This window comes from Astyanax mexicanus, chromosome 6 (assembly GCF_023375975.1).
Source record: "Astyanax mexicanus isolate ESR-SI-001 chromosome 6, AstMex3_surface, whole genome shotgun sequence".
In the NCBI taxonomy this organism is placed as follows: Eukaryota; Metazoa; Chordata; class Actinopteri; order Characiformes; family Acestrorhamphidae; genus Astyanax; species Astyanax mexicanus.
Window position 1 is genome coordinate 29,996,518 of NC_064413.1, and position 13,648 is coordinate 30,010,165.

Consider the following 13,648-nt stretch of genomic DNA (forward strand, 5'->3'; position numbering starts at 1 on the left):
GAGAAGGGATTGGGGGGGGGTGGAGTTAAGGTGGAGGGGCATTAAGCTGATTGTGTTGTTGGCTAATGGAGGCTTATGAGTCCCCAGCGTCATTGTGCGCAAACAGAAGGCATGACTGGCATTGAATATGGCAATGAGCGAGTTGACATCACCTCTTCGTGCCCTCTTCCCCAACTTCCCTCCAGCGCACAAGTGGGTCTGCCGCAGCGGAGTGGTGGGCCACTACGGTGCAGAGCCGTAAAAAACGCGGCAGACTAAACACTCATTCATCATTACGGCGCATACATGCACCGCTTCGCGAAAAACGCAGACTCCTATCCCGTCCCACTCAATGACTCAGAGCGCACATTAAAACTTCATCTATTACACAAAGGAGGGCGACCACTTAAGCCTCAACCACCATTTGTAATGTCCAGAAATAAAAAAAAAAGGCAAGCATGGGGTGATGGTGTTTTTTTTTATTGAATACCAGATGTACTGAATCCAGCGTTAAAATAAGGCCTCTTTCTCGCTCTCTCGCTCCTTTGAAGGTCATGATTGAAGAAAAAAGCATGTTTATTAGCAAAATGGGAATGCTGGAGAGCAAGAGGACCAACATGGCAGAACATCGTCGGCAGCACTGCGAACTAAAATCCTGCTTCCTGACCGGCCCAGTTTGGAGTCTGGAGAAAGAAAGAAAAAGAGAGAAAAAAATCACAATGCTTTCAATGATACAGTTTCAAACTATCTGTGAATGACTGGTTGTACAGGTTATATATGCGTCTGATCACTGTATAGAAACAGATAAAGGTTAAAATCATTAAAACACCGTAGATGGCAGATCAATATACAACACAATAGAAAACATTTTTGTACCGGTGATGTTATTTTAAAGACATTTCCAATATTTATATACTAACTCATTACAGGGAGCAATGTATGAACTATCTAGTTCATTTTTTACTAGTTTGTATCTTTCTATGCAGGATCTACTTGCATGAGCTACTGTTCCCCAAGTAGGCAGCACAACACCAGCGCACAGACTGTGTTTCACCTAAATTACGATACATCGGACACTAGGTCTGGGTATCACTGATTTTCCGAGTGCGACACTTTTTTTATGAAAACGATTCAGACAACTAAATGTTGTACATGTTGGAACCCTCAATTTGCCATTATTAAAAATATTGATAGTGTCAGCCATACTTAATTAATGTGCAGGCCCAGTCACATGAGAATTTTCTAAACAGATATTGATTTAAATCTATATGTTTACCAAGATTTCCAGGAGTGTACTATACATTTTATTACATGCAATGTATTTTAATTGCCTTTTGTAACTTTGTAACTCAACTACCTATTGTTGCTTCTCAAATCATTACATTTTTCAGTAGATTTTATTTTGAAAAAATCAATGTGTTCTGAAAGGACTGGGAAAGCTCCTACATTTTGGTCCTTGATGGGCCAATCAACATACCCAGCATACACTTGTCCCCAAGCACGCATACACACAAAGATCAAACAGCAAGTGACTGGACCCCAAGCAAAACATCTGTGGAGATTCCTAAGTGCAGGGAACTCCAGCTCTGAGTTAGGTTCACAGACGCTGGTGTTTGTGAGTGTGCGCGCGTGCGTTATTTACTCTGCAGAGCTGAGTCACTGGACTCAGCCCCTCTTCTTTATGGCTGCGCTGCCATCTACCTTGTCATTAGTGCTTTGAAGAAGAATGGCATGATGAAAGCAGTCGCTCTGTTAAACTTGCTCTTACTGGTTTATACCGTGTAAAGATAGCTCTGGCTTGATGGCCGTTCAACATTCTTTCGGCTCTGTTCTCTGGACAGATTGCTTGCGTGTGTAAACTACAGGGCTCAAGTTAAACAGTGAGAAATGAGATCAGATAAAAGCTGGAGGACGTGTGTGTGTGTGTGTGTGTGTGTGTGTGGAGTGTGAGAGAAAGACGAAGATGCTCTGACCTCATTCCTGTTGTTGTGGCTCAACTTCTTCTCAATGTTCATGGCCAGCATTTGACTGCGGAATGACAGGCTCTTGGTCTTCTCGATCACTTGCTGATAAGGAGACACAGCATTGTTGCCCATCACCACATGGCCCTGCCAAACAGAAAACACAGAGCTCTTTCAGTTCCTCTGAGAAACACCTTCACAACTAGCCACCATATTGCCACAGACCCAGTTTGAGCCCCAAACACTGGAGCTAATTCTAGGCCACACCATTTTGAGACCGTGTGATTTGGGAGATTACAGAGGGGCTCGCTTCATAGTGGGTTTGTTATGACACTTAAGTACTGAAGAAAGAGTGTAATTATACAGTTTCCCAGCCTTAACGGAGGAGTAAATCGATTGAGTAAATGTGATTAATTACATCTCAAATGCCATGAAAAAGTTTTTTTTTGACCAGCACTAAAACATCAATTATCAGTACCTGAAGTTGAATAGAAATGGAGCAGAGAAACATTAAACTGAGAATCAGAACAATTTAAAGAGAATGTGTTAGAGAGTAAAATAAATAAATAAATAAATCAATAAATATATATAAAAGTTTCCTCTCTTACCAGCTTGGAGTCAATTTTAGCATCCAGCCTGGCATTGCGGATAAGGTTGACAATCCACCTTTCAGCTTCCTCAGGACTCATATTCAGCTTGTCTGCCAACATGCTGCAGAAACAAAGAGGGAATTAGCAAAAATAAGAACCAGGGGATGAGATTCTAATGTACAACATAGACATTAACATACAAAAAGTCATGGGACAGGAGTATCCAAGGTATCCAATGACTTTTTTATTAAATCAATCAAACAACCCTTTTTATACTCTGAAGTACATTGAGCATGACCCTCATTTTCAATGTGGCACAATTTACAGGAGACAGGGACTGAACAAGGAGGAAAAAGGTAAGGCAAAATAAATAATATAAACATGTATATAATAAATTATTATTATTTTTTTTTTCTATCCTTTTTATTGGAGGCGTGTGGGTCAGAATTTCTGTTTTTGTACAATGTTTTCTTTAAAACTGATAAAACAAAAATTATATATATATATAAACGTTTTAAAAGGTTTGAATACAAAAAAACAAATGTGTACATTTTACACAAGGATTATAAAATACAAAAAATTGACTAAATAATAAAAAGGGTCAGATTTTTAAAAAATCATTAATTTTCCCATGGAAGATAAAGAACACTGCACTGTCCTGTGGATGTCTATAGGCTCTCCTGTGTTGAATGTGGATGTGATTCTTTGTTTATTTGCACAGAAAAATCCTACCCAGGTACTGTCACAGTGTGATAACTACCTGCACTGTCCACTGTGGGTGGTAACACCCATGACATATTCTTTGTTGCCGTTACACTGTGGGTAAAGGCATGTTAAACGCCTGCACAGCTTGGAAATTAAACGTTCCATCCCACTGCCTTGCCATGAGAACACCGGCTCAACCTCACTCACAAGAAAACACCTCAACCTACACACAGGTGTGTTCATACAACCCCTGGCAAAAAGTATGGAATCACCAGTCTTGGATGAGCACTCCTTCAGACATTTCATTCTGTAAAACAAACTCTGATCAAAAACATGATACAATAATAAGGTCATTCCAAAATGCAACTTGTTGGCTTTCAGGAACACTCAAAGAAATGAAGAAAAAACATTGTGGAAGTCAGTGAATGTTACTTTTATTGACCAACCACAGGGAAAAAAATATGGAATCACTCAATTCTGAGGAAAAAAGTATGGAATCATGAAAAACAGATGATTCAAAATACATCACTAGTATTTAGTTGCACCACCTTTGGCTTTTATAACGGCTTTCAGTCTCTGAGGCATGGACTTGATGAGTGACAAACAGTATTCTGCATCAATTTGGTGCCAACTCTCTTTGATAGCAGTTGCCAGATCAGCTTTGCAGGTCGGAGCCTTCTTGTGGACCATTTTTTTCAATTTCCACCACAGGTTTTCAATTGGGTTGAGATCTGGACTATTTGCAGGCCATGACATCGACTGAATGTGTCTTTCTCCAAGGAATGCCTTCACTGTTTTTGCCCTATGGCACGATGCATTGTCATCTTGGAAAATTATTTCATTATCTCCAAACATCTGTTCAATTGAAGGGATGAGAAAACTGTCCAAAATGTCAATGTAAACTTGTGCATTGATAGAAGAATTAACCACAGTCATCTCCCCAGTGCCTTTGCCTGACATGCAGCCCCATATCATCAAGGACTGTGGAAATTTGGTTGTTTTCTTCAGGCAGGCCTCTTCATAAATCTCACTGGAACGGCACCAAACAAAAGTTCCAGCATCATCACCTTGTCCAATGCAGATTCTTGACTCATCACTGAAGATAACTTTCATCCAGTCATCCACAGTCCATGATTGCCTCTCCTTAGCCCACTGCAGTCTTGTTCTTTTATATTTAGGTGTCAATGATGGTTTTCTTTTAGCTTTCCTGTATTGAAATCCCATTTCCTTTAGGCGATTTCTTACGGTTCGGTCACATACATTGGCTCCAGCTTCTTCCCATTTATGCTTCATCTGTTTAGTTGTACTTTTTCGGTTTTCAAGACAAATGGCCTTAAGTTGCTTGTCTTGACGCTTTGATGTCTTTCTCGGTCTACCAGTACGCTTGGCTTTAACAACCATTCCATGCTGTTTGTATTTGGTCCATATCTTGGATACAGCTGACTGTGAACAGCCCACATCTTTAGCAACCATGCATGAAGAGTTACCTTCTTCAAGAAGTTTCACAATCCTCTCTTTTGTTTCAAGAGACATTTCTCTTGTTGGAGCCATGGTTCTTGCCACTCTAAATCGTCCAGCAGCCCTCCAAGGTGTCATGACTGCAGGTGTTTTTAACTGCAGACTAACGAGCAGATCTAATCTGAGGCAGGTGTCCATTTAGGGAAAGGAAATTGACTGGGTGTGTCCTTATTTTCTACCTTCAATTTGAGTGATTCCACACTTTTTTCCTCAGAATTGAGTGATTCCATATTTTTTTCCCTGTGGTTGGTCAATAAAAACATTCACTGACTTCCACAATGTTTTTTCTTCATTTCTTTGAGTGTTCCTGAAAGCCAACAAGTTGCACTTTGGAATGACCTTATTATTGTATCATGTTTTTGATCAGAGTTTGTTTTACAGAATGAAATGTCTGAAGGAGTGCTCATCCAAGACTGGTGATTCCATACTTTTTGCCAGGGGTTGTAGTTCACAGTTCATAAGCAGTCCCCTGCTGTAACAGCTCAACACTCTAACTGCTATCCTATGATTTTTGTCTTGTCAGTGTAATACTACACAGCAGCTACATAACTATATGTCTTGTATACACACCTGTGCACCAACACAGGCAAAAGCATTACATAGACCTGATCTCATCTAAGTGATACTGAGTTTGCTGTCAAACCTCAGCATTTGGAACAGAACTCCGGAGTGACAAATGCCTTTCATTATGTAAGCGAGGCAATAATGATCATTCAAGCCAAGACTAAGAAGCCCATAAAAAGGGAATACAATTACATCATTGTGAGGAGATGGAGTAAGGTCGAGGTAATGATGACAGACAAATGAAAACGTCCTTCCAAAAGTGCGGACGAGATGAAGTGAGTCGAGATAGTGAGTCCATTAGAGATGGGTTGCTACACTGGCCTCTGATTCATCAGAACCTCTTTAAGGTCCTCTACTGACCACTCGCTCACTTCTCTGGCATGTCCGAGTGAGGCCTTCTACAGTCCCTAAGCGTATGGCCGGGTTAAGCTTAAAACCTCCAAGGCCAAGAGACAGATGTGTCACCTCTCAGGCCACCTTTTACAGCTAGTGATGAATGTCTAATATTGTTTTAGCCATGTTCAAAAGGCCTCTCTGTTCTGCTATGAAGAACAGGATTGAGTGAATTAAAACAGAAATAAATAATTAAAATAAACGTTAATAAATATTCTTAAGGCTATACACGCTATACCTCGGGGGGAGCTTGGAAATGCCCAAATATGCATCTTGTGAGGTGAGGCAAGTTTTCAAAGTTGTGCAGGCAATTAACATTCAGTCCACGGTGTCATGTGAGTACAGAGACTAGAATTGTCCATGGAAACAGACAAGGGACTCTACGTTCCCTAAAATAATATCACAATGTGATAATGCGATAACTATACTCTTGGCAAAAACATTGAAATAAAAATGAAATAAAAAAATGAAGAATACACTACTGCAAAAAAAAACGAAAATTAAATTTAATTATTGCACACCCCTAATTCCAGTGCCTCTATGGTGCCTCCATACACATACACAATGAACTTTGGCATAGCAAGAAAAAAAAGTATACATCTACCAAATTATCAAACTAAAAGTGTCCTTTCCAAGAGTGCAAGTGCATTATTATTCTATTATATTATAATAGTGGCATTATTTCTGAAATAATATAAATATCAACCAAACAAACGTTATCGTGACAGGCCTAACTTAAACACAACCAAGAAACTTATAGAAAAACATCTCTCCCTGTGCTGAGTCTAGCAAAACTGACAGCTGATATCATTTATTCCTGCGGCAACCTGCAGAAAATGACACATGACAAGGGAGATTGCTCATAGAGCTCATTATTTAAGACCTAACCACCACCAAAAGTGCCAGTTGTCAAATCACAAGGGCTAAGTTTGTGATGGTTAACACATGTCTAAAATCAAGCAGGGACCCCTATTAATATAGGAGACGGGAATACTTGTCGGCTCTAGAGGTCGACTGGAGAGGAAACACACACAAAAAAAAAAAAAAAAAAAAAAGCCATGCTCCTTTATATCTATGAAAAACATAGCAAAGCACGTTGTGGACTGATTACCAATTACAGCCAACAAGCCACAGGAAAGCAATTAGAACACTGTGGGTCATTCAGAGCATCTCTTACTATCGATGTACTATAAAAATAAATATCGATGTACTATTTAAATAAATATAAATAAACAAACATTTAAAATAAGGAACCATGACCTAATTATATTAACTGCTTGTCATAAAATATACAGACGTATTCCCAATCGTTTCTACTAACCTAGAAATTGGTCTTCATGTTTTTCTTCAAATCAATTAATCCAATTAATTTGGATGAGCTAGTATGATTTTTTCCTTTTTAATTTCTGAATTAAAAGCAACTATTACGGAATTATGTATATATAATATATATATATATATATATAATTTATTTTCACTGACAAACACAATAAAACAATTAAAAATATTGCACAATATCACACCAAAGTCCAATATCGTCCAACCAAAAACGGGTCTAATCCTGGGTCTAATCACAGTCAGCCTGCATCCACTAATCTAAACCAGAGGAAATCCACCCACCACAACCTTTTCATTTATTAGGTCTGGTTCTGTTAGACATGTATATTTTAATGCGTATTGCAAAAACCGATGAAGAAACGATACAAAATTGGAAATGGGCAGAAACATGGACCTTTAATAAAAACTGCTCGACCTAGTAGGTAAAGAGCAGCTGCCTTCTTTCTGCAGAAGTCTCATTTTACGCAGCTCTAATCCAGGTCCTAAGGGGAGGGCTGGATGGTAGGGATCGTTTTCACTTCGACCCTTTACGTGCACCGACTCCTCAGTGCTGATTTATCCAATTCTGATTGTAGACCGGTGGGACTGGGGCGACCAGTTTCACTCCAGGAGCCGCACACTTAGCTGAGAGGTCAGGCATGAAGGCTGGGACAAACTGAACCGGGTCCAGGGAGAGCAGTGGACTCCACAGAAGTGCCCCTTCTCTCTTTTTTCAGTAACCATAGTGGGGTTTAACAAATGCACTGTTAAACACTTCCATATGAAGGCATTAAGAGATTCCAGGCCATTTGGAGAGACCCCCGAGAGCTTGGGGCAAAATTGATTTTTCCCTCGTTTTTGATAAAACCAAAATGGCTGTGTGGTTCTTTTAATGATTCAATTGTAATGTGGAAAGATCATCTTTTTATATTGAAATGCTGGCTTTTTCAAACAAAAAGCAAGCAGCTGACAAGATTTTAGATATGATGCAACAAAATTCCCAGCCAGTGCCCATTACTGGATTGTTTTTATTATTTGGAAGATGCTATTTCATTCCGGTGGTCAAAACCGGCGAGAGAAAAAGATCTTACTATGTCTACAATTTTTTTTTACAAATATGAAATGTGGAGACAGCAACTCTGCAAGGGAAAGGAAAAAACAGTTTAACCTATCAAAATTTAAACCGTGGATTTTTCACAAAGAGTTCACAAAAAGTTACACAGCCAACATCATTCTTTAACCCCAAATCATGGCATCCCATCCGCAGGGTCTTTTTGCATAATTCACCACATTATATTTAGTTCTGTTCTACTTTCGGACTACGCCGAGGGTGAAAACATGCGAAGTGTCTGCAAAACGGTCATGGCCAACAGCTGTAAAAACGCGCTCATTATAAAACAAGACTCTGATTCATTTGAATCCATGCTTGGGTGAAGAAAGCTTCTGGGTAATACACTAACGACACACAGTTGTAAAGCAAAAACAGAAACTCCCATTCTCAACTTATTTAATTCAAGACAGACAAAAACTTCATCCAAAGAGAATAAACAGATACCAAATACTCACAGCTTCCTATTTCTGTCGGAGCTTTAACACCAACCTTTGTGGTTTGAAACCAAAAAAAATAAATCATTCTAGAACAAAACTGCCAAAAACAGGCAGAAATCCTAATCAGTTCCAGACTGCGGGCAACGAGAGATTTGTGTTTGATTAAATTTCAGCTTTTAGCTTCACCTACAAACCTCCCTCAATCTGGTACAAATTTCAGAAAATATGCCTGTTCAACTAGGCTGTGCCAAGCTGTAATACACTGATGTGCCACAAGTAATGGGATAGCAGTAGGTCTATCAAATCATAAAGTGCTACCCTAAGGGACAGCTTGGAAAATGCCCACACCTGTTTAAGTAACGTATTTCTTGTGAGTGAGGCTAAACAGTTCTGACTGCTCATGGCAAGGCAGCATTGTGTGGGCATTTAATATTAGTGTTGTGTGTATGGAAATAAGGCAAAGAAGGTGTTACGGCCCTCGGTGGACAGTGCAGTGAGTGGGGGTATTAAACAAAAAAACTAAATATACAGTAGAGTAATCCCTTCCTTTTGTTGCAGTGGCCACTACAGCGGGAATGTCCTCTACAGCAGCTCAATAGGAGCATGGCTACATTGACTTTACATACCTACCAGGTAAGAACATCTGCTAAAAATAATAAAGTTGTTTGTGATAACGGCATGCCTGCCGGAAGCACAGGGCCTGCCGGCATTTTACCCACCACTTTTAACCAGTACTAGTATATTTATATTATATCCCATGTTAGCTTGAGGACGATTTAAACAATGAAACCAGTACTTATCTATCTATCTTCAGTTATGCAGAGGGGTGTGGGCAGTGGGCAGATATGAACTAAAAGCCCAATTTGGTGTTTTACCACTTATAAATGATGAGTTTTTTTATTTTACCAAACCTCTGGAATATAAATCAAGGAAGACTGATGATCACAAGCCATCAAACCAAGCTGAACTGCTTAAATGTTTGCACCAGGAGTGACAAAGTTATCCAATAGCAGTGTGTAAGACTGGTGGAGGAGAACATGCCAAGATGCATGAAAACTGTAATTTAAAAAACAGGGCTATTCCACCAAATATTGATTTCTGAACTCTTAAACCTTATGAATATGAACTTGTTTTTTTTGCATTATCTGAAGTCTGAAAGTTCTGCATCTTTTTTTTTATTTCAGCCATTTCTCATTTTCTGCAAATAAATGCTCTAAAAACAATATTTATATTTGGAATTTGGGAGAAATGCTGTTTGTAGTTTATAGAATAAAACAACAATGCTCATTTTACAAAATCAGAGAAACTGATTCAGAAACTGAAGGGTTCTCATTTTTTCCCCACACAGACACATGTGCATATTTTACACTGAGACAAGCTTGTAGTTAAGAAAAGGTTTGGTGTTTGTCAATTTGTAATTGAGGTAAAATGTTCTATTTATTGTGATGCTCACTTGTGGTGTTTGCAAAATACAGTTCACTAGCTAAGCTTTCAGTCATCTATGTTGATCATCCTGATCAATTTACATGCTTTTTATACAAAATAATTTTCCTTAAATAACTTTCTTTTTTTTATTGTACTGGATGGATGATTAACTGTTCTGCACACAGAATATTTTTAGATTCTCCCACTCAATAAAATAAAGAGAAATCACAAGACAGAGCTATATTACAGGCGAATATTCATGAATGCAGTGTGGTTTATTTAAGAACCAGAACTCCCGCGACACAAACTCAGCCTGTTAGCAGAGCCATGGCCACTGTCAAGTGTTTCCTGCTCCGTGCTCAGAGGGAGGAAACAGAAACGCTGGACAGATGCTCAGAGACTACTAGTTATGAAAAGCTCATTAAACAGTCAGGAGTGCAGCTCTGCCTCCCTGTTCTGTACTCAGTCACTGAAGCACTAATAAGAAACAGGTTTGCAGAAACCAGTGACACCCGCCCAAACCTCCGTCTCATTCCAGCAGTCTCTTTTCCACCGACGGAAAAAAAAAAACTCTGGAGATTCAAACCATCGCGTGTCTTCTCTGGAAACCTATAATGCTGTGTATATACCATAAAAAGGGCAATAAAGTGGAGTAACTAGAGTAAAGTGGCAATAAAACACCTGCCACACTCAACCAAATGTGGGGTGGGAGGTTTGTGAACTCGCAATGAGAACCCGGACTAAAAGCAATCACTTTTCAGGCTTCCGCTTTTAACTGTATTAACTTTATACAAGTACGTTAAGGTTGACGGTGCTGAGCTGCAAGCTGCAGATTTATTTTATTGAGAACGTGACAAGATAAATAGCTACACAGTGAGAGAGAATGAATATCCACTAAAAGTAGACATCTTGCTCTGTGCAAAATCTCTTAAGGCCAACATATATAGCGGTCAGAACTGCTCCAAAACAGAGGAGTAGATGTGTCTGCAATGTTCAGTTCCGTGAGGCTTAGGTGCTGGCAGCCGATCTCTGGACACACTTCCTCCAGCACATAGGCTAATAAAACGGGATGTGAGCGGAGTGGGAGAATCGAAGAGAGGAAGCAGGAAGCGGTCCCACATAGTGGACGCGTTTGGAGACATGCTACTTTCCTCTGCGCTACACACTGTATATAATTATTTCAGAAAGGACTCCTATAACACTCAGCACTTGTTGATTTAACTTTGGGGCCAAACCAAAACTAGCAGACACATCCTGATCCATGTCCAAGAAATCAGACATTTATAGGCCATCATCTACAACTAGATTTAGAGTGATTTCCCACAATATGGGCTTCTGTTTCTCAAGTTATAGTATAGTATCTAAAACCAATGAATTGTGGGTGTACATGTCTTACCCTATGCTAATGCACTGGTGAATTCTGCAGAAGGTCTCAAAGATGAACAGGCGAGCATTCTCAATGAAGTCTTCAAGACAGGCCACCAAGAAGAAATCGTTCACCAGCACCTTAAACAGAAGTTTAAAAAACAGTTAGATATCATTTTACGCAAATAAGAAAAACAGCTTTCCAAGCCTTTTAAACAGACCTGAAAACAGACCTGAAAACCAAATGTTCTAACAGGGTAGACAAATGTTTGTACTGTATTTTACTGTTTGAGCACTGAGAGGTAACTACACTGATTTTTCTCCTGAAAACTGTTTATTTGAGAGAGTCAAGTGCTTCCATTTATTTACAGTAAGCTAAGATTCCCAGAGCATTAGCATTAGCGACTAAACACCAGTGATACTCACCTCTAAACGGCGAAAGAGCTAGCGCGGTTAATGCACAGGTAATGCTAATAGTGCTCCAGGTATGAAGCCTAGAACACTGCCATGTAAGCTTATTTATACACATGCGGACTCTGGTTTTAAAGTCATTACAGCATTTAATTGGTAGTTTAAATTAATATATCATATCAGATTATACTTTTTTCTTCTGATATCTGATTCAGTGGTTTTGGTCAGTATCAGACAGACACCAATACTGAGTATTGGATTGGCACACCCCTAGGAATAGAAACTTATTCCACAAATCAAAACAATTCTCTTTAGTCTGTGAAAAGCAACAGGTTGAAAACCCAAACTTCCAGACCAAGTACCAGATTAGGAAGGAATTAAAACATAAAGGATGAATATGAGTATCATGATACATAATCAGTGGGAAGGGGGGTCTGCTTTTAGCACAGCCACATTAAAGCTCAAATGCTCTTAAATAGTTTACTTTGGCAATTGTCATAAAGGAGAAACCCCCTACTTTGGAAGGTGGGAAAGGGAGAGAAAAGAACGATTTGGGGCCATTCTCAGCCCTCCAAATCGACCACAAATCTTGGAATTCCACAGTATCCACATGAAACGCAGTAGGAACAGAGCCAGCCACCCAATCCACCGCAGTGGCTTTGACTTATCGCCGCTCATCTTGCCCACTGCCGCAGGGTCCATAGAGTTGCACAGTGGAACCAATTTACACCGCCACGGCGTTCACACAAAACTTCTACCATCTAACAACAGCCGCAGACGGCAGCTGGGCTCGGATCAACCCCTCTGGCTCACCCTCCCGCTTTACGATACTGTGTGCGCTCACCTTGCTCTCGGAGTCAGACGGTGGAGTAGAGCGCATTCCACCGCACTGAAGGCAGGAGAGCTCCTGCTGTCACTGCATGGTTCATGTACAGTCCTCATCTTCCCCTCTTTAGCAGGTCTGCTCGCTCTAAAGCCCTGCTGTGTTTGCTTAGGCTCAATTTGCTGCTATCTCGGCTGTTCTGCTTGAAGAAATCCCAACTACATGGCCCTATCAGCCAGTGCACATTTTAGCAATGACAAGGCTTATCTTAACCTGAAAACCCCCCAGTTCACTTAAGTGCTATAATTACAGTCATCTGTGTTCCAAGAAAGACCCCCTCAAACGGCTTTCACAAAGACACAAAAATGCCCTTTTAAGTTCATCCTTTAGGGGCTAAAAGCGAGGCAACAGTTTCTTTCCTTCCCCCGACAAACTCTTAAGGTTAAAGAGCTCTCCTATACAATTTGTTTTAACGTGTTTTGTGCCATATCAGCAACATACTGGCTATTTTATGGCATCGACAATGTTCGCGACTTGAGCATCACAGACCTAAATCAGTTTCTTAATATGAAGGAATTCCAGAAAATTAGGTATTTAAGCTGGTGGAATCCTTGCAAAAAGTTCTTTTGTATTTTAATCCTATAAAAGTTATTTCTGGTGGTTAAAAATGCACGGCAGTATACAAGATGTGTTTAATAGTTTGAGGAGTATCTCTCCTATACAGGGCTGCATATTGCAAGAAAAAAAAAATACAATGCATCAACAATGAACTGATTTGTAGGACGAACAAGAATAACATTATGACCACCTCCTTTGTTCTACACCCTTTATTCCTTTTTACTAATAGACTGGACAGTGAATGAACACAGTGTTTAAAAAGTACAGAAGCACTGCTGTGCCTGAACCTCATGCCAGCTAAACACACAAACACCCCAGCACCACAATAATTAATAAGTGCCACGGCAGTGCTGAGGATGAATGACCCACCACCCCTCTAATTCCTGCTCTGTGGTGGTCCTGTGTGGGATGTGAAAGAGCATAATAAAGTT

General features: G+C 39.8%; 1 protein-coding gene across 1 annotated transcript in view; it reads right to left on the reverse strand.

Annotated features, from left to right (window-relative positions):
• Positions 1-438: 438 nt before the first annotated feature.
• eif3ea (eukaryotic translation initiation factor 3, subunit E, a) overlaps positions 439-13,648 on the reverse strand; it is a 44,160-nt gene continuing 30,950 nt past the window's right edge. The window contains exons 10-13 of the mRNA XM_022673753.2: positions 11,397-11,506; positions 2,549-2,651; positions 1,953-2,087; positions 439-662 (exon numbers count right to left, since the gene is read on the reverse strand). Coding sequence (XP_022529474.1) covers positions 627-662; positions 1,953-2,087; positions 2,549-2,651; positions 11,397-11,506 — 384 coding nt within the window. The 3' untranslated portion in view covers positions 439-626. The remainder of the gene's footprint in view (positions 663-1,952; positions 2,088-2,548; positions 2,652-11,396; positions 11,507-13,648) is intronic.